We start from the raw sequence: 24,164 nt of genomic DNA, 5'->3' as shown, positions 1-24,164 counted from the left end.
CATTCCTCTTTGTCCAAGCAGTTCATACACAGTATGAGCGCAGAGAACAAAATGAACAAAAATAGGTTGTTTTCTAAAGAGTTTTGATTTCATACTGTCCTTCAGTTCAAAAGGTACATAGGTATTTCTGTTATACATTTTACCTATAGAGTGAATTGTATCATTCTGCCATTGACTGTTTTCATTTGCCACAATGCAGCACTTCTTAGTTCATCCACTTAGCAACAGCATAGCCAAAGGGATTTCTGGTTAACCTTGATCTGGGAGGAGACCCCTGTAACAGGACTTACAGAACATATGCGTCATGAAAATGCCGTAGATGAACCCGGCTAGTGCTATGAACATCCTTTCGCCCCCAGTGGTGTATGAACTCAATGTTTGATACAAGCAGTGGGATACAAATGCCTCTAAGTTCTCATAATAGGCTATATATAAAACTGGGGAAAGACACAGTTTTAAAATAGTCTCTGTGCGGGCATTGTAAGGGCAGATAAATGTTCCTAAAATAGCAATATATTTCTATTAAATAAAAAATCACTCAGACGCCACCTGCTGCTTTTGGCATTTTAAAATCTTATTTGGAATAGAGAGAACAAATGATTGCTTCTTTGTCTCCCTCTCCCCTCTTAACTTCAAATGTTTCTACCCAACCTTCAGAGACGGCAGCCTGTTTTACCGAGGCTATTGGTTGGATGAAGTTGGTGGTTATTTGAGCCTGCATCCGGAATGAATGCATCCAGTCTGAACTAGACTGATTAGTAGTAAATCCGTGATGCCAGGGTGATCAGGAAATAGAGCACTTGTTTAAACACCAGTAATTTTTTTTTTTTGTTGCATGGCTCTCATGGAAAGCTACTGTTGATTGCCTCAGTGTGGGGAGGAAAAAAAACCACCAACAACATAAAAAGCCAGGGATTGTAATCCACTTCACTGTTACAGAGAGAGCGTATGTGCAAAATCTTCTGTAAGACTGGTGCGTGCCATACAAGAAGGATCTGTGTGGGGTTTAAAGTGGACAAGAAAACACTGCACAGGAGTGTTTCTCTCTGTCTGAGTCCAAATTATCAGCATTTTTATTGCTTTAAGACCACAAACATTCCTTTTTGAAGCAGTTGTATTTTTCTGGCTTTCAGTTAAAACTGAAAAAGGACAAATGCAAAAATCTTTACAAGCACGCACATATTAAGTACTTACACAATCCGCCAGTAGCGGTATTTTCCAAGTGGTAATTTTATCAATAATCGTTACCCCACAGGGAAGGAGAAGAAATATAACATTTATTACCATCACGCAAGAGACAGTGCAACTTTTGTTCATAGCATGCAACAGTGGAAATAAAAACAACTAAATCTGAGATTTTTCACTGCTGCCTGGGGCATTTAGACTCGTAATTCCTGATAAGTTTCACCAGAAGGTGGGTATTTTTGCTTTCTGCCTAGATGAATATAAAAATTTCAGACCGAGTTTTTGTAGCCATCCCTTAATAAAATAATTCAGGCATGTATATGGAATGTGTTATTCTCAGCACTGAAGCATTAAGATCTGAAAAGAAAACGATACCGCATGTAAAAATGAAATCAGTAATATTGTCTTCGATACCGCGTAAGAAATTTCCTTTCACTAGCTAGCACTCTGGAAAATCAGCTGTCTTTGCATTTTGGATAATTACTTCTTGTATCGTGAAGTTCTGTATTTGTGCTAGTTGAAGTGAAAAAATATGCTTTGTGTAAATATTCCTCCTCCTTTCCATTTTCAAGATCAGTTCAGTGGAGCCATCACATCTTCTTTATTGTGGTTTTGGAAATAGATGGACATAATTACCTGTGTAGACTCCTTTTGTCTTTGCCCGGGAGGCAGTGAATTAGTTAGTCAGAGCCTAGCAGTCGAAAGGTTCAAAAAATCTCGCGTTTGTTCTTTGTTTGCAGATTTTATTCCTCACCGTACAGTATTCCAACAAACCGCATGATTCCACAGACATCAATCACGCCATTCATTGCTGCTTCCCCTGTCTCTACATATCAGGTACGTCAGATTTGCGCTTGTCTACTGTGTTTCCCAGTTAATTATGTTTTGGATGTGGATGAAGGCAGAGTGTATACCACAGAAAATTGTGTGAGTGCTTGCGCTCTTGAGTCACACTTTAAACAAAAGGCTTTCTAGTAGTGTTCAGGTATCATTTGGAGTAGGGTTTGAAGTGTTTCCTGCATTCTTTACACTGTCAATGAAAGCTACTGCAATTTTTTCTTTTTTCAATCAGCTTCTCTAGTAAACAGCATTTTGCTTCATTTCCAGTTGACAACAGCAGGAGCTTGTCATTCTTATTGAAATGTTTTGTCATTTTGGCACCCCTTCATTAGCCAAAAGTTTTTTTTAAATGCGTTTTTTTATAATTTATGTTGACTGCATTGTATTTGACTTTTTGACCTCAGCTGTATTTACTCCAGTAACAGCATCCTTTAAAAGCGCTCATTTTTATCCAATAATCCCTGACAAAGCAAGTTACTTGAGGATAACTGTCCTCATATCCTTCTTTAGTCTCCCACGTGTTTTGTCAGTCAGAATTTCTCTCTTTAGCATAACCCTCAGAGACCTCCTTTGGGAAATTATTGCCATGCTCTGGCTTTCAGAGACGGAAGTCAAACCCAGGTTGTATAGTTTTATTATTAGATGTTCTCTGGGAACATAACACTTTACTCTGAAGCTGGTCATTGGCTATACATTTTCCCACTTCAGTTATTTCTGTTCTATAGCATCAGTGCTCTTCCACTCCTGAGTTGTGCCTGAGACAAGCTACCCAAAGCTGCATGGTGGGTTGTTCTTAACCGTAGGGTTGGTTTGTTGGTTTGGGTTTTTTGAGATGGTACGCTACTCCTTACAGGTAATTCTGGGAGGTTGTGCTTACACTTACAGTGTTTTAAACTTGGTCTTCAAGGGTTAATGATTCTTGTAATTTTCTTTGACTCATGTGTTACTTAGTTTTAAGTGGCCATGTAACACTTGACAATCAAAGGTTGTTTTGGTAGATAAATTCAGTAAATGGCAACACCAAAGACAGAGACCTTCGTGTGCAGCTCACATGCCCTTTTCTCAGTAGCAAAGCTGGCTTAAGAGTCATACCTCCTTCCACTTTATTAGGCCACTGAATTGAGGTCTCCCAGCCACTTATCACTGGTCCAGTTGCTCCCTTCTCCCATCCTGACTTGAACCATTGCATCAGTTTGATGCATTTGCACCAAAACCATTGATTTTTATTTTTTTTTAACCCGCATTCTTCTCTATAGATAGTTTGCAGTGTAAGCCCAAAGGCACAGCGTGGGAACTGCAGGAGTGGGAGCAATGAACAGCAGCAAGAGCTGTGGCAGCACTGATGTTTTAACTAGTGGGGATTCACAACAGAAAACTTTGTAGTAGAGGTGTGTTTGCGTGTGTGTCCACTGGGTTTGGTTCTAAAGATGTTTCACTGAACTTATTTTTAAAAAAAAAAATCTAATAAACTTCAGGTGTTGAGGCACACAATGCTACAATTAATTCTCACCATTTGCTTCTTGAACAAAGTCACAGGGCATATGGACAATCAGGACCTTGTAGTTTTCTCCTAGTCATCCCTGCTTATGCGCAGTCTGAGGTGCCACATGTCCATCTCTGTGAGCATGGGGATAGCTAATGAGTTGCCCACTGATGGCTGTAGCACAAGTATAATTTTTTGTGGTGGTGGTAGCCAGACTGATGCAAAAGGAAACTGGAACACACAGTTCTTAGGTTTGAGTCTGAGTTATGACCTTATGTGGACCGTATTCACACTTAGCATAAGGGGGACTTAAGGCTCAGAGATGCTACCACAAATGTGCAAGAACTCTGTAATGCATTTAATTGTTAGTAAAATGGATATATCCATGGAATGTTTTACATGTCAGTCATAAGCCGAACAAGAAAAGAATACTTTGGTGAGGCATATAGAGTTCTGGTGAGAATGGACCTGTTGTGGTTTAACCCAGCAATGAAGCACCATGCAGTCACTCACTTATACCCACAGTGGCATGGGGAGTAGAAAATACATCAAAAAAAAGATCATGGGTCAAGACAAGGACAGGGAGGGATCACTCACCGGTTATGGTCACGGGCAAAACAGACTCGATTTGGGTAAAAGATCAATTTAATTTGTTACCAATCAAATCAGAGTAGGGTAATCAGAAATAAAACCAAATGTTAACAACACCTTCCCCCCACCCCTCCCTTCTTCCTGGGCTCACCTTTGCTCCTGATTCCTCTACCTCCTCCCCACTAGCAGCACAAGGGGATGGAGAATGGGAGTTTCTGTCAGTTCACCACACATTGTCTCTGCTGCTCCTTCCTCCTCGGGGGAGGGATCCTCACACTCTGCCCCTGCTCCAGCGTGGCATCCCTCCCACGGGTGACACTCCTCCACCAACTTCTTCAACATGAGCCCTTCCCACAGTGCCGCAGTTCTTCACAAACTGCTCCAATGTGGGTCCCTCCCATCGGGTGCAGTCCTCCAGGAGCAGCCTGCTCCAGCCTGGGCTTCCCACAGGGTCACAGCTTCCTTTGGGCACAGATGCCTGCTCCAGTGTGAGGTCTTCCCCAGGCTGCAAGGGGTCTCTGCTCTGGTCCACCCCTTTTCCTCACTGACCTGGGTGTCTGCCTGGTTGTCTTTCTCACATCCCCCTCCTCTCTCTGCTGCTGGTCTCTTAGTTTCCCCTCTCAAATATGTTAATCACAGAGGCGCTAATTGGCCAGGGAAGCTTCTAGCAGCTTCTCCCAGGAGCCACCCCTGTAGCCTCTCCCACACTACCAAAAAGTCCACCACCCAAACGCAATACACAGCCCAAGGCAAGAGCAGGTCTTGGGGGGCAGGGACATCTTAAGCCAGCTTTGCCATGGAAGCTTTTAATTAGAATAAGCTTCAGAAACTCTGAATTACATCTACAGTTCTTACTGAAAAGGGAATAAATCATTCCAGAATCTCTGAAAATGTTATATCTTTGAAAGTTCATGCAGACACTTTGGAAAATAAACTTTGAACATTTTATGTCTCCTGCGCTGTTGAGTGAATGACATGTTCATGATTGTATTGATGGATGAAAACAAACAATACAAATGAAAAAATAGGAAAACGTGGGATATTGAACACTGCTTTATGAGATAAAACATTGTGGGTTGTAGAAATGGTGCCATCACTCAGACTTCTGTCTTTGGTAGAAAACTATCAAATGAAATTTGAAAGCTTTTTCATTTGTCAATAACTTTATGAACCATAAATTAATTTTGCGTTGAGATACGTGACTTAAGTATTTTGCCAAAATTAGCTCCATAGTTACAACAGAATATTTTCAAGTAAATCTTTGAGTTCTGTTTTAAACTTTCCTGTGCTAATTAAAAGTATTTGGTATGCAGGTCCAGAGTACTTCATGGATGCCTCATCCGCCATATGTTATGCAACCAACAGTAAGTGGATACTTGCTTATGTCCAGCTAAAAGTGCTTATGCTGCAGCCTCGCTCTGCTCTAAAGTCCTAGGTCATGTAGGAGCAGCCAGCTGCTCCCTTTAACAAGATCCTTCCTCTGTAAAGATTCTGCTTCTTTAACAAGCAGCATTTCACTTAGTGAAGAGGGGAAGATGGGTGATATGTTATCTAATTGCATTGATTATAAGAGAATAACAAGCTCTAAAGTGTTGCTTCTGAAGCTTTGCTTCAGGGACTACAAATACTTTGAATTGCCAGGATCAACACGTTACCCCTCCCTTATAGGCTTATCCATCAAAACAGTCCTTTGTAGTTGTATATACTTTAAAAGCTACTCAGTGCCTCAATAATGCATTTCAAGTACTGGAAAAGGGTAAAGCACAGGTGTCTTACAGAATCTCTGCCAAATATGAATCTGCTTTATGACTTGACCATCAACTCTTATTTTTTTCCATCCTTCATGAATTTATAACTACTACTTAAGCTGCATTACATTTCTCCCAACATTCATTAGAAGCAATGCATGTAATTTTTTGTTTACCTCACAGAAGAGTTTTGATGCACTTTGCCTAAATATTAGTTATACACCTGAAGGAAACATCATACTGAATCTCACTATGTACAGGTTGCTTTAGTTTCATTTCCTACCTGTGATCAGTTCCTCAGGTATGGATCCACTTAACAGTGTCATTAATCGAAAGTCAAATTTGTACTCCACATAAACATCAATACATTTATATAAGGAGGATAAAGTTAAAAGGAAGGTGTATAGTTTAGAATTGTTTGTTATTCACCTTTGTGTTCAAATATTTTGACTTCATAAGAGTAACCTCTGGTGGGAGTTAGCTATATACAACAATGTGGATATAACTGCACTACGTACTTGTTTAGTAGCACAGGACTCTCATCCCATTTTGAAGCCCCCTTTCATGTCCCTCAACTCCTTTGGAGACAAGTTCTTCAGTTTTCTCTCCCCAAGCAATGATCCTAGTGTGGGTCTGACTATCTCCTGGAAGCCCAATTCCCACCACTTCAGTGCTGCACCTCTATCCAGGACCTGGTGGAAGTTTCCATTTCAGTGGAGTAAAGCTACTGCTGTGTTCCTTGTAGTGTGATGAGCTGTATCCAACAAACTCAGTTAGAATCAGTCCTGTATTACAATATTTGGATTTAATTGCAGACCAGAAGAAATCTTAGGTGTATGTATATGATGAGCTATCAGGATTGTGGAAGCCCCAGGGTTTCTGATCCTTGCAGAAAGACTCCTTTTCTAAAAGGAAAACATAAGCACTTTGTGAGTCCCAGTTTTTGTGTGTATGTGTGTTTGGCTTTTATTTGACAGTGTTTAGCAAAGCATTTTTCTGCAATACTAGAAGCAATGAGTATTTTGGTGTGGTAATTGGGTGCATTTACCCTTTGGTAAAGGGCTGTGAAGAGAAAAGTAACTGTTATAGTGAGTGGCACCTCAACATGCCAAGTTAAATTTGTGTTCATTGCCAGACAGAGAGTTGTGTCAATGAAAGGATGTGTGTTTGTAGGAGGAAAAGCAGAGGGACAGTGGATAAGTGGTGTAACGTTTCAGTCCCAGTGTCATTGCCTTTGTGGGTTGCCTCCACATGTGTTGTCTGTAGCAATTCCAGTCTCTCCACTGAAAGATTTTTCCCATGTGTGTCCCAAGATTATGTTCTTAAATAAATGGACACGAGGCATTTAGTACTGAAGAAGAATAAAAGTAAAAAGGCAGGACTACCATTCCCCAGGTTTCATTCGGAGATGAATTCTTTATTAGAAATGTCTGAAAAGTTGTCAGAGAATTACTACACAGAGGACTCAAGAGGCATCACAATTAATGGCCTGTTTTGAAAGAAAATAGAATCTGTGTCCATTGTAAGTTTGCTGTAGTTTCCTGCCTAACTATAGACTCTATTCTAGGTACCTCCATTGCTTAAAAAAATGTGAAGAAAAGATTACGATACAGTTGGCAGAATTTAAGACCTGAGTTTTGCTAACTCTGTGAGCTGAGGAAACTGGGAACTTTCTAATTATGTTAGCTTTTTCTTTCTTCTTGTAACTTAATTTGCCATGTTATTATCTAAATTGCCACCACTTTACCTCATAATATTTTATGAGATGATTGATTGTGGTGCGTGATGTCCCACTGGAAACAAGTGCAGATAAATATTACATTCCCCTTGCCCCAGGAAGGAGAACATTTTGTAAAGCCCCTATTATTCTTTGGGAGTAGAGGTGAACAAAAAGCACAGTTTGAATTGCTCAGATGCTGGTGGTTAATTCTTTGTTTTGATTGTAAGTATCCACTAAATCATGTTACTGGATGATTAGCTTTTAATTTCCGACAGGAAGTCCTACTTGATATTTATGTATAATTTAACACTACGTAGTGGCCCTCATGATGGAAAAACAATCAGGACTGTGCTGTAGAGGAGACAAAGGAGGTTTTTCAGTAAGCGTGCGGTGCACAGACAGGACAGTTTTCTCCCAGGCTGGCAAGCTTACCGACAGGAGGCAAGAGCTGTGGCGCATGGCACTACCACCCTGTGCTGCCCGCCTCTGCCTGCCCATCTCGTGTTCTGTGCCACCTGCCTGCCCACTTTTTAAATGCCGCGCTCTTCCTTCAGTGACATCCCCTGCAGTGGGTTGGCCTGGTGAAGATGTTGCTCCTTTATTTCCCTGAATGTATCGATCTCAGCCACATTTTCCTGATCTGTGCATGTGTGTATTCTGTATCCGTTTACTGGGTGGATTAAAAAAAAACAACTGCAGTAAAAGATGGCATCTCCAGTTCCTTATATAGCTTTTTAACTACAACCAGAACAAACTCTGACTTCAACAGATAGCAATAACATGCATGTTAACTGGAAAATATTTGTGTATGTTGCTTTCCATTCCCCAAACTTCTTTGTTTTCTTACTTCTGTGATCTCCTTGAAAACAGATAACAACCAAAATGGCATTCTATGAGAAAAAGGTCAGAATTTTTTTCCTAATGGGAGAAAGTCAGATGGGCAGTCAAGGACACTGCAGGTATATCATAATTTACTCATGATTTTCCCTCTAACTTTAAACCTTGATGTCGTAGGTTGATGTCAATGAGTAACTGCAAATGCAACTTTTAAAGGGTTTTTGCTTTTTGTTGTCAGTCTTTTGCCAGCCTTACACTAAGACCCATGGAAAACTAGTATCAAATAGGTTGAGGTAGCATTGCTATTTCAGAATAAATAGCATTAAGAATGTTCTGCTGCTGCCATAGTAGGGTCACATGTGAAAACCTCCCACATCTTTGTGCTTGCACAACCTTCAGGGTTTTGGAAAACAGGATTCACCAACCATGTGAACATGATGAAAAATTTACCTTGAGGCGCATGTGTGACTCAGGCACTTTTGAAAAATGTACCCTTTGTAAATGGAGCCTTCACCACTTTTTGTCTGTCTTGACTGCACTGTGCCCAAGCACGGAGACTTCGAATTTGCCTGTTTTGTTGCTTTGCTACATGCCCTGGTCCCTATCACTAACTGTAATAGAAGACAAGCTCCAGAAGAGTTATGGCAGTGTGGGGTTGGACTGGCATTGGCATAACATTTAATGCACTGATGGCAGTCTGGGCTCTGTTTAGTTAACTATAGCTTTCAAAGTACAATGCTCACTCATCCCTACTTGAAACAAGTCTTGTATTTCATTACCGCCTCAGGATAAGGGTAGATGGATAGCAATGACAGAATCAAAACATAAATGGGATAAGAGTTATTCTGGGGATTTATAACATTTGCCATATTAGCGTGTTTTTCCTGTAGTCCCCAAAGGCTGTGTGATGGTTCAGGGAAAACTTTGAAAAACATGTTGTTTAAAGTCAGTTCACAAATAGATAATCTTCATTTTTATTAAGGATGCCATTTGTGTAAAACTTTCAAATCTTTTTGACAAACCATACATATACTCTTCCTCTCTAAAGGCATTTTTCTTTAGTGAACCAATAGAAATGTTCTACCCTAATACTGGATGTGCTTGCTGGTTTTACACTTACCCTCTTTTATTTGAAAGTAAAACTGTGTGACTGTAAGTAATCACTGTGTATGCACAGATAGATGTTCGTGTCAGTCTGGAATAGTTTCTGCGTAATGGCTGCAGTAGGAATATGCCAGTGGCAGCATGAAGGGTACAAGCAGAGCAGCATATGGAAAAACCTACTGTTAATAATGATAAAGTGCATTTGGGAGAACTTCTCTTCTGGACATTTCTCAAGCCCTTACAGCCCCTTTAGAAAGGTCAGTGTCTTAACAAACGCCCTTATGTTTTTTTTCTGTCTTCCTCCCCCTGGCCCATGGCTGAATATAATCTGTCTTTAAAAGCAACAACAAAAACGTTTCTTATTTCATAAGCAGTGTAAACCCTCTACTTTGGTGAGAAGCGAGTCTGAGGAAGGACTCCAGATTCTTTCCTTTTGATTGCTGTGCATGAATGTAGCATAAAAAGTACAAACTGTCCAACTGAAATATATCAGTTTTCATTTTCTCACTAGCAACTCTGTTGTTTTGGATAATACCCAAAATACCACAGCAGTTTCAGTGTTTTGATTTCTGCACTCTTGAACAAAGAAGTTCCTTGTGCTCTGTTCACTGTCTCTCTCCCAAGACGGATTTCTCTACCTCCTGATTGTTGCTTTACCTTTTTAGAAAACAGAGCCGGGACTCCATCTTGCATTTGCCTGTCGGAGTATAAGGGAACAAAGTATGTCCTCTGCAGACAGCTGAGTCCTGCCTCCAAGATGAAATGTGAGAGTTCAGCTAGATGGTATGAAAAGTAAACAGGAAATAATCCTTAGAAATTGGAATCTCCAGCTAGTCTTTTAACTTTTAGCTGTGTATTTTTAAGACATCCTTTGAACATGAACTTACTTGAACCTTTAAGGCTAAAGAGTTTAGAGGTTGAAATAACTAACCAAATACCAATGCCAAAGTTCTGCTGAACAATTTTAATTCCAGTGTTTCCCGAGGCAGAAAATCAAGGACTGCCAATTCTGTAACTGATGATCAAGACAGTAACGTATCCAGTGTTCCTTAGGGACAAGCAGGCCTACATGAGGTCATTTCTGCGTTCCTCACCCAGCACCCACTGCGTATAGATGTTGTCTCAGTGCAGCTAAATGGGTAATTTCAGACTCAGCTGAGCACACACTTACTGACCCCCTAGTGCCATGTGCTGTTGTGTTGAGGACAGTACCCAGACGTGGCCAAAAAGCAGTGGCCAAGCTCAACCAACTCACACCTCTAAAAGGAAATAGGTGTAAACAATTCACCCAAATTACGTCTCATATTCAAGTATACGAGTTTGTACGTTGGATTATACAGCTCTTCTGGAGTAATATCAATGTATTGCTGCAGTCATTTGTTCTGCTGTTGTAGAAATTAATATGAAAAAGATTTATCCAATTTAGATTTCCAACCTCTTTTGACACTCTGCTAGAGCCCCCTAGTGAAACTGGACATTTTTTGTGATGGCAGCAAGATACACCACATATGGAGTCACTTAGAAAACACGGATGGGAGAACCACAAGCTTTTCCAGTAGACAAGCCCTTGCATTTGAGGAACTTGTGCTTTGCTGGTTTATCCTAAAAAGGCTTAAGAGTTCTAGTAAAATTTTCTCTTCTTTCAAATATTCTACAGATAGGGTGAATACTAAATGGATAAACCATCAGTATAAGATTTTTTTTAAGACATTTACATTAGTGGAAAAACATATATTTCATATGAATCTATAAATGTAAATGGAAAAGATATTTGGAAGAGAAGGCGGCTGACACTAAATTTGAAAGGTACCCCAGAGATTTTGAAGCCAGGAAATTCTGGTTGAGGTTATGGAATATTGATTTCTTTTTAACAGAAAAGATGCAACCTTAACCATCAGCCTTCATTGTCAAGAAAAATCTTAACACAACAGCTGTTTAAAAGCAGTAATTTTTATCAAAGGGGGCTATTTTTTTTAAAGATAGTTATTAATCAATAGACATTAGAGTACCTTCTGTGGAAGAATGTAGTGCATTTTTAAAAAAATCAATCTCTAATTTTGTACAAAGCCTGTAGTCTGTTTTAACTTTTCCAACTTCACGTACATCAACTAAGACAAAAATCACTTTATTTATTTTGTGTAATGGATGTAGTGACTCTGGTTGAATGTAGATTTACATTTACATCAAGTTTTAAATTTACACCAAGTCAAAAACCTGGACATAAACTGTAAGGTTCATATATTGTGCTTGCCATTTGGGGTAAAAATTCCTCATTTGTTTAGCACTGCTCAAATTAGTTGTTGTCCAGGTGGTAGATTAATAAGTAGGCTGAATGTGATAGGATCGGGAGAGAGCAATGCACTGTGTAAGCACATGGTATTAATTATAGGCCGAGACTTAGATTAATGAGTGTGCAGAAAGTAATGGGATCAGCAGAGTGGTGAATTAGGTAGGCATGTGATATAAATTAGTCAGATGATTTCTCAGTTTAGCTCACCATCAAATATCTTGCCATGTGTGTTGCATTATGGTTACGCATTCATATGTGTGCTGTGAACTAGGGAGGCATGTGATACATATATATTATGGTCCTCTCAAATTTATCCTCCAACATGGACCATCTCTTATTTTTTGCCTGGTATTGTCCCTTGTTTTGCCGTTGATGCCAATATTATCCGACCACTGCAGTGAGAGCTCTGCCACGCCGGCTGAAGCAAATCAGACAATACGCATGTAGTAAGCGGGACACAAGCCTGCTTGCAACTCAGATGGTTGCATAGTGCAGTTACCAAGTGTGCAAGTTCTGTGAAGGGGGGAAAGGAAAGGCAAAAATTTTCATCTGCCACAGGCAGCATAAAGCTTTGCATAAGCTCTGTGCTCTGGGGACTCAGAGGTTTCACACTAGTTTGTGACAAGGCTGGGAATGATCTACTGTGGGTGCCTGCTGCGCATGGTGGTGGGCCCTTTTCCCATGGTGGAGTTGTGGAGCTTGTTTCCGTAGTGCAGTTAAGGATAGAGGATACTGCTGCAGGACTGTTCTCCCGCAGAAAGGGACCTGGATCTCCTTTGGGCTTCCCAAACCCCATCCTTGCACTGCAGAAAATCAGCGTTTCTGTTCCAGATGAAACACTGGGCAACTTTGGAGAAGGGAACAGCCCTGTGAACCCAGAAGGGCAGTATGGAGGAACAGCTGTGTTATACAACTTGAGTAATGCTGGGGCAGCACTGTAACTATGATGACTCCAAAAAAAGATCTATAAAGTCTGGCACAACCCTTCGAAGTTGTAAATGTGAATTCCGTCTAGTGAGGGATCAAGTCAAGTTTTAGTCTATTGAAAAGATGTGCTTTTATAGACAACTGAGGGGGGTGGGGATGTAAGAATCAAGGTGTAAACTGCAAATTAGTTACTGTATTACTATTTTTTTTAATATGGTATTCATATGGGTTTTTTTGTCCCAGAGGATTCAACTGTTATTGGAAGCAAATTCCAAATGGAAATTGTGCATACTTGTTCAGCTATAAATGTATCGTATAGCTATATTCATCCTTGCTTGAGATCCTTTTTGACCCAAGTCTGCTTTTCCACACACTGGAGGATGCATATAGGCTTAGAGCACTTTGTGACAGATACTTTTTCTTCTGCCACTGGTCGGTTGTGTGACCTTGGAGAAAACATCTTTCTTCTCAGCCTCAGTTTCTTATTTGTCTTTTTTTTCTAATTTCTATTTAGATTATATAACTGTCTTACCACTAAATAGCTTTTACTAGATGTTTGTGAAAAGTCTGGTGGAACAAAGGCCTATCTTGACTGATGCCTCTAAACACAGCCTCACAATGATACTATTAACATTTAGGGTTTTCCTGTTAAAATAAGCCTGTCCTTACTTCAAAGGGAAATATTGGATCTGATTTTTAGCAGTATAAATCAGGAGTTAACTTCACTTAAGAAAATTGAATTGCATAGGTGTGAAATGGTGTGAATGTAAAGAGAATCATGCCTGCAGCAATAAGTCAATGAAGGAGACTCTGGCATCTTCCTAATCCTTAGAACAAAAGCACTTCCATAAATTACCATTATGTTATGCAAGTGTATTCAAGGACCAATTTACATAAGTAGGGGAAACTAGCTAATCTATATATTAGTTACGATTACATCATGATTTATCTAGTGCAGGAGTTGTGTAAAAATTATAATAATGTACTCTAAGGACTTAGTGACCACTTCTGCTGTATCCAGGAAGCAAGCTATATAATCCCTTCCAAAACCTGATTAAATAGTTTGATTTTTTTGCCTCTTGCTAATGCTATCAGGAGGCTTGTTTCAGAACACCTTTGCTCTGAGGCTTAGCACTGTATTTTTAATTTCAAATCTAAAGGTACTCCTATTCGTTTTACATCCATCTGTTCTTGGTCAATATTCTCCCCTGCCTTCAGTAACTCTTCTCCCTTCTGTATGTTCACAACACAGAAAAAAGTCTTACCTGCCTCTGCATTTTCTAGGCTATGCCAACATCACGACGCGTTTGCAGTAACCTAGGGGTTTTGTACATCTGGCCATGACAATGACCCTTCTTTGGATCTGTTCCACTTTGAATTCATTTTTCTGGGACAGCCGATGCTCACAGTATTCCAGCCTTTTGTACAATAGCCTTAACACTTCCTTCTCTTTGCTGGGAGAACTTTTCTGCATTGTAAAATAACATCTTCTTTCCCTTGTGCTCATGACCTTGGTAATGCAGACATCCTGTAATACGCATGTTTTCTCCTTCTTCCAGGATTTCAGCAAATGCTTCTGCATTAGAAAGGAAACATTTGTCTAATTGACTTCATGAATTTGCACCTTGCTCCGTTTCATCCAGTCCTTCCTGTAGGGTAGTTTACTACTTTGCCACTTTACTGACAGTGCCTCACAACCTCTTGATTTCCTGAGATCTTTTTATTCAAGGGCATTATTAAAAATACTGGATGAGAACAATCCTTATTGAGATTTTAGTCACCCTCCCACTGAAGCAGTATAGCTAGTCTTTTAGCACAACCTGTTGTCATTTCCTCTTTAGTTAATTCTTTGTCATCCCCAAGTTTAGTAGTTTCTGGTGTAGCACTGCCTGAATTACTTTATTGACCTTCAGAGAGCTTAGATCTGCTGCACATCCTTTGTCTGGAAAATAGGTCATTTTATTTTAAAAAATGAGGTTAGCTAGCTCTATCTTTGGTTTATCTATGTTCTATCTTCATTAATATCTTTTAGGCCTGGCCACTGGATCTGTGCTTACGTGTGCCAGCACTTCCGTTGCTCTGCAGTAGAGATGATCCAGTCCTGAGTCCTCATTTCACTTGCACCCCCACCTTGAGTTCAGTGACTTCTCTGGGTTTTTCCATTTCTCTGCCCAAACTTTCATCCTCAGAAAGCTGCATCTGCTGTCTGATGGCTCAGGTGGGAAATTGAGGCATTGCCCTTATCCTGTTGAGGCTACTTCTGAAGTACCTTTAATGTATACCCCATCCTCACTGCATAGGGAGCCCATCTCTGGGTTCTGTCCTTGTTTCTCATTCATCTGTGTGAGAAACCTTTTGTTAGGTATTTGAATATCGTTTGTGATGTCTCAGATTTTTAGCGAATTTTACTTCTGGCCTCTAGATGCAGCTTTTTTGTCTTTTTTTTACCCCCTTCTGTTCCTGCTATACTTATTGAGGTGTCTGAGTAAGTGGCTGACTAATTAACACCTCCTCAACTGTAATTGATGAAGCATCTTAATAACATGATTATTTTTAAATAATTTTTTCAGAGACAGTGCTAATTTTTATATATATATATGTCAATGTATAAATGTACACTGTGATTTGACATCCTGAAAGTTAGAAATGTCCAAGATATAATAAGTAATAGCTTATTATTGAATGTAGTCAGGTCTAACAGTATTTGTCATTCCTTTTTCACTCTGTTAGATAAAATGCTTTCTTTTCAGTTCAAACGTCTTTATAAAGAATGTAAGACTGACCTAAGCTTTGGAGTGCAGAGGCAAATCTAGATCAAATCACGTGTATCTTCCCTAAACTGATTTCAGTCCCACTGAAATGGAGTGATTGCTTAGTTACAGTTTTCAGGTTGTAACCTTGTGGCCTTGTTTTCCTCTCAAACTGGTCTAAATTAGGAGTAAAGCTGTTCTAAATCCATGCATTCAAAAGTGTGGGACAAAAACCTCCTTGTTATGAATCAGTGGTATCTGCAACATTGTTGAGAGCATGGTTTCATCCTCTTTCTTACATGATTGCAAAAACAAATAGTGAAATATAATAGTATAAACACTGAACATTCTTTGACTGTTTCATAGTGGATTGGTGAAGAATGAGTTGTGTAACACAGTGACAGATCAACGGAGTCTGAAGAATTTTGAAGGAGTGCCGAGCTGTTATTTAGTGAAACCACTGAATGGTTATTTTTTGGACTAGCTGCCAAAGCCAGATGCACTTCCAGCAGGATAGGCTTTCTTATCAAATGGCCTATTCCTCCTAAAAGGAAAGTGGAAATTAGGGGTAGAAATTTCATTTGTTCTAACCATAGCTTAAATGCAACTTGTTATTCCTTATTACTGATTACGGCCTTGAGCGTACCTTGTTAAAGGATGTCTGCCAAACAGCCTTCCCACTCCACGCCTTTTAAATAAGCTACCTGGGAGGTTTTGTAACATCACTGCAGGCCTTGTTGCCCAGGAGAGCCCCTGTCTCTAACATCCATCCCAAATCCCAGGTGTAGCCTTTCACCACTGTGCTTTTCAGACAGAGCAACTGAGTGGAAGCTCTCTTTCCTCTGCACGCCTCACACCGTACACACATCCCAAAGCAGGAAGGAAATTGGGTTCCTTATTATCAGATGTCTACCTCTGTCTCCTAAAAAGCTGTATAACTCACAGAGAAAAAACATATGCGGAGTCCTCATCCAGGGCTTGGTCCAGGGTAACTTGGATGATTTCTTCAGCTCTAAGCTGAGGGTCACAGGGTTGACACCATGCTACTGATCTCCATGGTGGGACAAGAGGGTTGCGTGTGATTCACACAGCAAACAGCCTGCTTTCAAACAGCCTTTGTACTTTTCCAGTACAGCAATCTGTAAGTCATTAAGCACCCCCTCTTTGCCCAATCCACACAGGATGTGAGTCTGTGTCAGCTCCCTGCTTGATAGCCTTCCTCTTTAGCGCGATCAATAAAAAACTCCTGCTTGCAGCTCTGGAAATTACCAGTCTATCGCCTGCCTCTAGCCAAGCGGGTGGGCGGCACATTCACAGATGTCCCACATCTGACGGGCTGGAGGCTAGAGGCACATTTTCTTTCGGCAGGTAGGGCGAGAGACCTGCCATTGAAAAGCTGGTTCATCCACACTCCTGGCTAACTCCAGTTTCCAGTGGGCCAGAAGCACTGGTAGTGTTTTGGGAAAAGCGTGGTTGTACGCACTCCATCACTGACATTTCGTCCTGCTGGCAGGCCATGTCATTTCTGTGGAAAGAAGAGGATTGCTCTAGGTGTACTTATTTTAAACAGGGATGAAGTGTTTGATGCAATGAGCATTTCCTGGTGCTTGTCACAGCTCTTATTTCAGGTAGAGGAGAAGGTGGACATTTGTCAGAAGCACTTTGAGTATTTCTGATAGACAGGGAGATGCAGCGCTGTTTCTCCCTGATTCCTGTCTGTGGAAGTAGCAAAGCTGTGTTAGCTCCCTCGCTAACTCCCCCTCCAGGTTCAGCAAGCAAAGCCACTCATCATGACAGATTAAACTGCAACAGGCCATGTCTTCCCCCAGGAATAGCACAGGAGAAACAAGAATTTGAAGGCAAAAACCTGTGCAATTCCCCACCTGGTTTCCTGCTGCCTTCTGTGGACGGTAACATGCAGTTCACATCTTCAACCTCCCTTGACAGCCCATTTTATAATATTTCAGCCTAAATCTTCATAGGTGTTCAACATCTTGGGCATGTTGATTTTAACAGGAGGTAACTAAAAAGCCAATTTTAGGCAGTTGCTTAGGGCATGGATGATGGAGATGATAGGATGATGGAGAGAAAATGGCCTTGAAAAGGTAATGTTGGTGCTGTTGCTGCTGCCAAGAGGAAGTTTGGAATCAGTGCTCAGATTCAGGCTCACAACAGCAAACCTACCTTCAGTCCGTGCCTGAAGTGTTCACATTACACGCAAGTTTGACTTTCCTGGATTAGCTCCCAGATCCTCCATATTATTTTTTTCCGTTTCTTTGTTTTGCTTCCACTTTCCAAGGTAGTAAAGCCAGACCATTTTTCCTTCCATGACAGAGTTCAGCATTGACTATAACACTAAGAAATCCTTTGCTGGGACAGCATAGGTGATGTGTACATCTTTGAGATTCTGGGCTTTGTACTTCAGTGGATAGTAAACACAGATGTTTCCATAGGGATAAAATAAATAGATTGATGTATGTAACTGCCATCCATTCAGAAAAAAATATTGAAGGTGTTTTTGCTGTAAGCAGGCTGATCTTATTGTAAAGATTTTGCAATAGAACTTGAAGAGTTTTGGGTACCATAATCTAAGAGAACTTCCTCACATGGGGGCTGGATGTTCAGTTGTGTTCATTTGTCATTCTTCCTGGAGTTTTACCTGCCATTCCGACCTGTTTTCCAGTTAAAAATCAGTGGTACAACTCATGGCTTTGAGTGTGTGCGCTATGGTGATTGGCCATCATTTGTTTGTGATGGTGTCTGCTTGCCTTCCTGATATGCCGATATATTCGAATCCTCCCTGAGCCTCTTTTCATCATTTTGTTCAACAGGCAAGTAAAAGAGTTAGTAGGAGCATGCTGTGAGTGCTGTTGTGTCAAGTGAAGTATGAGACTGTGCCTTGCTATTTCTTCTTTTTGGCCAAGCTGGGACAATATGTAACCGGCTATTATGCCATATTTATTCAGCTTCTCACAGAAAGAAAGGCTGTGTGAACTCTTTTGTGCTGGTAAAATTCTTGTGGATAAATACAAGTGATGCAACTCTTTGAAGTTAATAATTCCAATATCCAGTATAAGTCCTAGGCATGTCACAGGCTATGCTTTTTTATGTTATATATTCTAAAGGACAATAGTTTTGCTCAAATGTGGTGGTTTCCCTCTGAGAAGTATTTTCTCTATTTCTAAGAATGCTATCTGTCATTATGACATGCTCCAGAGTAGGAGCCCACACCAGGCAAGCCAAGCAACAGCAGACTCATCAGAAGGTTAGAGCGTGTGGCAAACACAGATTTAAAAGTCCTCAAAGAGCCTTCTGACAGACACCCATTTTTACCCTAAATATCATCAGTTAGTGAGGTCAGTGCACACTAATGTGAAATTGTTTAGCTTTGCTGTGAGTGAGTCCATTTTGCCAGCCTCCGACGTAGGAACTATAGTAAATGTCATGAGCTGCAGTGAGCTGTTCAGGCCTTTTGTGGTCATCTGCGTACGCCTTGAAGCAGCTGACCCGTAGGTATACCCAAATAGCAAGTTCCCAGCAAATACACCTTATCAGAAGTGAAAAGATGAATCATCGTTTCTAAAATATAGGACAGTTGCCAGCAAGTTTTAATATTTTCTCTGCACAATTAAGGAACTTGGAATGCAACTTCCTAAAAGTGATGAATCAGTTCTGATGATTGATATAAGGCTCTGATTTTCCTGAAGGTTTTCAAAGGCTTCTGAAATGTTTCTGAAATATTCCAATAATTGGTGGTGTACAATATTAAAAATCCTGCCAGGCCGTTTAATTAAATACAGCCATAGTTGCTTCTCAAAACCAAAATTAACTACTTTGTTTGACATATTGTGAGCCCTCTTACACAGGTGGATAATTCAAGCTCCACAAGGAGTTTTGGTCACCTAGTTTCTCAGTTCAGTGGATCTGCAATTGAATCATTTCCTCTTAATGGGTGACTTGACTAAGTGGTTTGAAAGTAATTAGCAAACCCAGTGGATCTGATATTGAAGTGTATGATCAGCATCTTATCAGGAACTATTCATTTCCTGTGGGAAACTGTGGTCAACTTCTCCACAAATTCAGAAGGAAACTTGTTGCTCCTTCTTCTAAGGAAGCTAATCAGGGAATGGTTCTACCATCCCTGGCATGTTTTGACTTGTGATGAAGTGATCCCAGCTGATTTTAAAGGCATTTTCAGAAAGGCTGTTCTTTATTAGTATTGGATGCTTTATTTGGACACTTTCAAGAAAGCAGTAATTGACTTCTTACAGACACAGACTATTTTTTATCCACTAATACATTTTAATCTTGGTGCACAGCTATTAATGGGATATGCTTCCACTCCAGAGCAATTCAGATTGATTTTGTTTCTACTTCAGAAATATATTACAGTAGACCCACAGTACATAAAAGTGCTCAGTGTGTTGAGATGAACTAGCCTCACGGTATATGCAGCTCCTAATGGGAGCTCAGTACATTTAGAGAGGAAGTGGTGATTGACTGCCTGGCGCGAGGGCATAAGTGATACGGCACTGAGTTAGTCAGAAGCTCTCACCTCCATCAAAATCACACATGACATTGCTCCAGTGCCTCTTAATATCGACTGGGCAGTTCATATGATAAAAACAGCATGTTTTGGAGGAGACTTCCAAAGCCAAGTGAATCTTTCTTCAGCATCAGTTACATTCTTTCCAGAAAGGCTTCCTGCCTGGAGTAGCATTACTCCTCCGCTGGAAATTTTTTAAAAGGATGTTCTCAGGTCTGTTTATTTTTTATGGGCTTGGATGCGGTCACTGAGATCCTGTGAGATCAGAAGAATGGAATGAAAATGGCCACAGATGACACTTGAGCTATTTCCACAGCTGGATGCACACCAGCCAGAGTAGGCGGTCCTCTGCAGATGAATTAGTTCGTTGAAGTACATGATACAAAACATCTGTTACAATGAGAACAAACAAAAACAATGTGCCTTTGAAGACTGTGATTTGTTGGGAGCTGCTTGCAAGGGTGCTGAATGAGGCAGTTGTCAGCAAGGAAACGTTTTCAGGCTTGCCCTTGTGTGAACTAAAGCAAATCTACACAGTAAAAATATCTGAATTCAATCAAGCAAGAGACCTGTTTTTCCCGAATTTTCTTACTCTGATTCCTGATACGGCAACAGAGAGGGAGAGAGCCCTTCTGTACCAAATGCTTTTTATACCCTAAACCACTTTTAATACAATGGTATCATTCCAGCTGAGTGGCTGTAAAAACTTAGAAGCTACACTGGTACAATAACTGTTACTCTGTCAGTCGTTCCCCGCACTGCTTTATTACCAGCTGTCTTGAAGTGCAATAGACATTTTTCATTGTCACTGCCACCTGATGACAAATAAAACCTTCAAAATGGTTTTGCTCTGAGGAGTAGCTCACAGCTCCTAGCCAGAAGTAGACCTTTCACGTCACCTTAATGAGCAGAAATGATCCAAACGTTCCCATCACATTTTACTGTTAGGAGGCAGTTACTTTTGGCTGCCTTTGATTTTTTCCTCACAGTTGAGCTGATGAAGAAGTAGGAATAGTAGATATTTCTGGAGTAAACAATCACACTGTGTGTATAAAGGCTGAAGACAGATCAGTCAACGGCAGTATTGTTCTTGTAGACAGCTTAAAGAAAATGCAATACTCCTAACGGTACTACAGCCATGGTAAGGATGTATTAGATGCAGGTATATACCAAAGCATAGGTTCCTCTCTCTCTTTTTTCTTTTTTCCCTAAAGTGAGCACACTAACTGGCACACGGATTTGATAAATGGGAACTGTATCCTATATGCATAATAGGAAAAGGCTACACCACCAAAGTGCGCTCCCAAAGAGGGTTTTGTGCCCACTCTCTGAGTGCACATAAGGTAGACAATAATAGTAAATGGAATAAAAAGAAGTTAATCCCTTAGATCAAGTAATAGTAGGGATAGGTGATTTTGGCCATGGAGATCCTTTAGTACATTCCCTGCTGATGGCCTGCTGTGTCTGCATAAGGCAGTTACTTATTTTTTTTAAAGGCTCAACAAATGAGATAGGAACTCCCATGGGTGTCAGATGGGCCATTGGGAGAGGGCATCTTTCCTGGCTTGGTGTCTGTGATCCAGTGGTGAGTGTCAGGAGAGGTGAGAAGGTGCTGAGTTGAACAATATTCTTGTTTAGTTCAATTGATTCTAGTTTATGCTTTCCTGATGAGCAGGGTGTCTGATTGCATACGTAGTCATAGTTTATTATAGCTGTACAAGACAATTATGTTAATCTTACTTTTATTTCCTAATATTCTTTGATCTCATACACATCAAAGATGTAAAATTTTAGTCTTGTTGGTAATTAGCTAGAAAGCAAATATGTTCCCTGTCAGTACAGAGGATACAAAGCACAAGAAATTGTCCTGGGGGAGTCTAGATTCTAGTCTAATTTTTTTTCTCCTCATCAGATTTTTGTTTCCCTTTCATCCGTTGCCTCAGCCATTAAATAAATGTACTGGAAGTAAACTTTGCCATTGTGAAATTCATTCAGCTTTTTAAACCACCTAGTCACTCAGTATGGATCCTCAGTTGAGGAAAGGCAGTTTGGTACATCAAACAAAAGTGTACATCAATGTTTCCCAAACTTGCAACAACCCCTTGCGGTCTGTATTGACAAAGGTTTCACGCTTGCTTGCTGCTAGCTTTAAGCAGACCAGGGCTAATGCTGTGCACAGTTCTGATTTGATTCACCCATTATAGTCCAAAGGCTTTGATTCCTAACTTGTGATTAGTGCTCTGGTCAAGAACAGCAAATGAGTATATGCTAAATTATTTGGCTCTGCAGTTGCTCTTCAAAGCTGTCTTTCTGGAAAGTGCACAGGGATTGTTTGACAATTTCTGCAGCGAATCTCTGCATCGGTGCTTTCTGCCTACAGCTGGTGGATTTATACATTGCAATTTATTCGGGGGATTGACCCCTCCCCCCACTTTTGTTCATGAATTGCAAAGAGATCATTATCTTCATAAATTTGTTTACTGTCCAAAACTTTCGTATGAATAATTTATGGCAACATTTCAGCCTAAGGATTGTTCTCAGTGCGCATAACAAGTATTTATTAGATGGTTTCATACTGGAAGTTGTTATTAGACTTGCTGCCTTCCTGTTCCCAGGTTGGTTGTCCTTATCTTTATTAATTACTTCAGCTTCTAGACAAGATGACAGTCTTGCCATAAAATAAGATTTTGTTTCTTGATTAAACAAGTCTGCAGGCAGCTATAGGCTGCCTGTATGGCAAGTACTGCAGAAAATAAAAATAACACAAAATTTAAAATTGTGCTGTTGGAAAAAAAATCAAAGCCAACCTCACTGAATTATGGTCTGAGTCTGAAAGCAAGTGCAAAATCATCTCTGCTTGGGATTATTAATTAATGACAATCTGTATGTGGTATAAAAATCTATTGGATACCTGCATAGTAATGTGCAGTTTGGCTTCTGCCTCTGAGGATTAAAACAATGTGAAATACTGGTAGCATTCAAGTCGGTGACAAAACTCTAATTGATTTCAGTGGGGCCAGGCTTTCAAGCCAAATTTTTCAAATTCACCGAACCAAGATCTGTATGTTACTGTGATTGTTGGATTATATGCTTTCATAATCACTTGCAGTGTCACAGGGCTGAAACACCACAAAACAGAGTCTTTCATGATACTGCAGTTCCTTGATAGTAGAAATAGTACCAGACAATACCACAATAAATACTACCAGAAAAAAACATTTCGTGTACTTTGCAGTCCCACAAATGGATTTTCTGTGTGCCTGGAAAAGCCACTGCAGAACAGAAATATGGCTGCCAAGAGGCTGGTCTCTACTGGAGTTTATGGGAACATCTGCTGTTAGTTACATTGTATCTTTTGATTTCAAAGATAAAACAAGGGTTTGTTTTGGTTTTGGAGGAAGGGGCATCACATGGAAGGAAGATTCACAAGCATGCAGTGCACAGAGTCCAGCCCTTGAGTCCCTGTCACTCTGGAATTAATTAAAGTGCTCTTTTTTCTATCCACACAGCTCCCAAGATAAGATGGGAGTATTACCCATTTGCCTATCATCTCGTCCCTATTTATCTTCCTTTGGATGTTTCCTGTTTCCTTTTCCTCTGAGGCTACCCTTTGCCTCTGGCTAGGACTGACAAGACTATTACATATATAGTACTCTGTGAATAATAAAATTTGGCTTTGTGGGCAGAATCAAATAGTAACTCTAAAACTTGTCGTGAAGTGAAAATGTGCAGAGGGAGAGGGTAGTGACATGGAAAAAGTTGTGAAAATGTTGTTTTGACTTCACTCCAGGAGAGAATTTAAGGAGTGGGGAGAGGGTGAGAAGAAGAACAAAGACAAAATATCTATAATCTCTCAGTTTTTATTTCTGGGTTATTGAACTAATTTAAAGCTTTTTTTTTTTCCTTCAAATTTAGGTAAATTCTGAAATGACATGTCATTTGGAAATATGTTGGAAACATTGCATTTTGACAGCTCCAATTTTTTCTTTCTTTTGGTCACAATTGTGTGCCAAGTGTCATCTGCATTCACAGGAAATGTTATTCTCCCTCAAAGTGTTTTTTTTTCCAAATAATTTACTGTTCATCTCAGCAATATGTTTATACTGTCCACTTGGGCCTTTTTTTTTTTTTTTTTTTTTTTTT

At 40.2% G+C, this 24,164-nt stretch overlaps 1 protein-coding gene across 1 annotated transcript in view; it reads left to right on the top strand.

Annotated features, from left to right (window-relative positions):
• Positions 1 to 24,164, top strand: part of LOC104511045 (RNA-binding motif, single-stranded-interacting protein 3) — a 345,645-nt gene that overhangs the window by 279,684 nt on the left and 41,797 nt on the right. Inside the window, exons 8-9 of the mRNA XM_010153498.1 lie at positions 1,926 to 2,022; positions 5,413 to 5,463. Of these exons, the coding sequence (XP_010151800.1) occupies positions 1,926 to 2,022; positions 5,413 to 5,463 (148 nt within the window). The remainder of the gene's footprint in view (positions 1 to 1,925; positions 2,023 to 5,412; positions 5,464 to 24,164) is intronic.

The sequence above is a fragment of the Eurypyga helias genome, unplaced genomic scaffold (assembly GCF_000690775.1).
Source record: "Eurypyga helias isolate BGI_N326 unplaced genomic scaffold, ASM69077v1 scaffold5746, whole genome shotgun sequence".
NCBI lineage: Eukaryota > Metazoa > Chordata > Aves > Eurypygiformes > Eurypygidae > Eurypyga > Eurypyga helias.
This window is presented reverse-complemented; position numbering and strand designations above follow the sequence as displayed.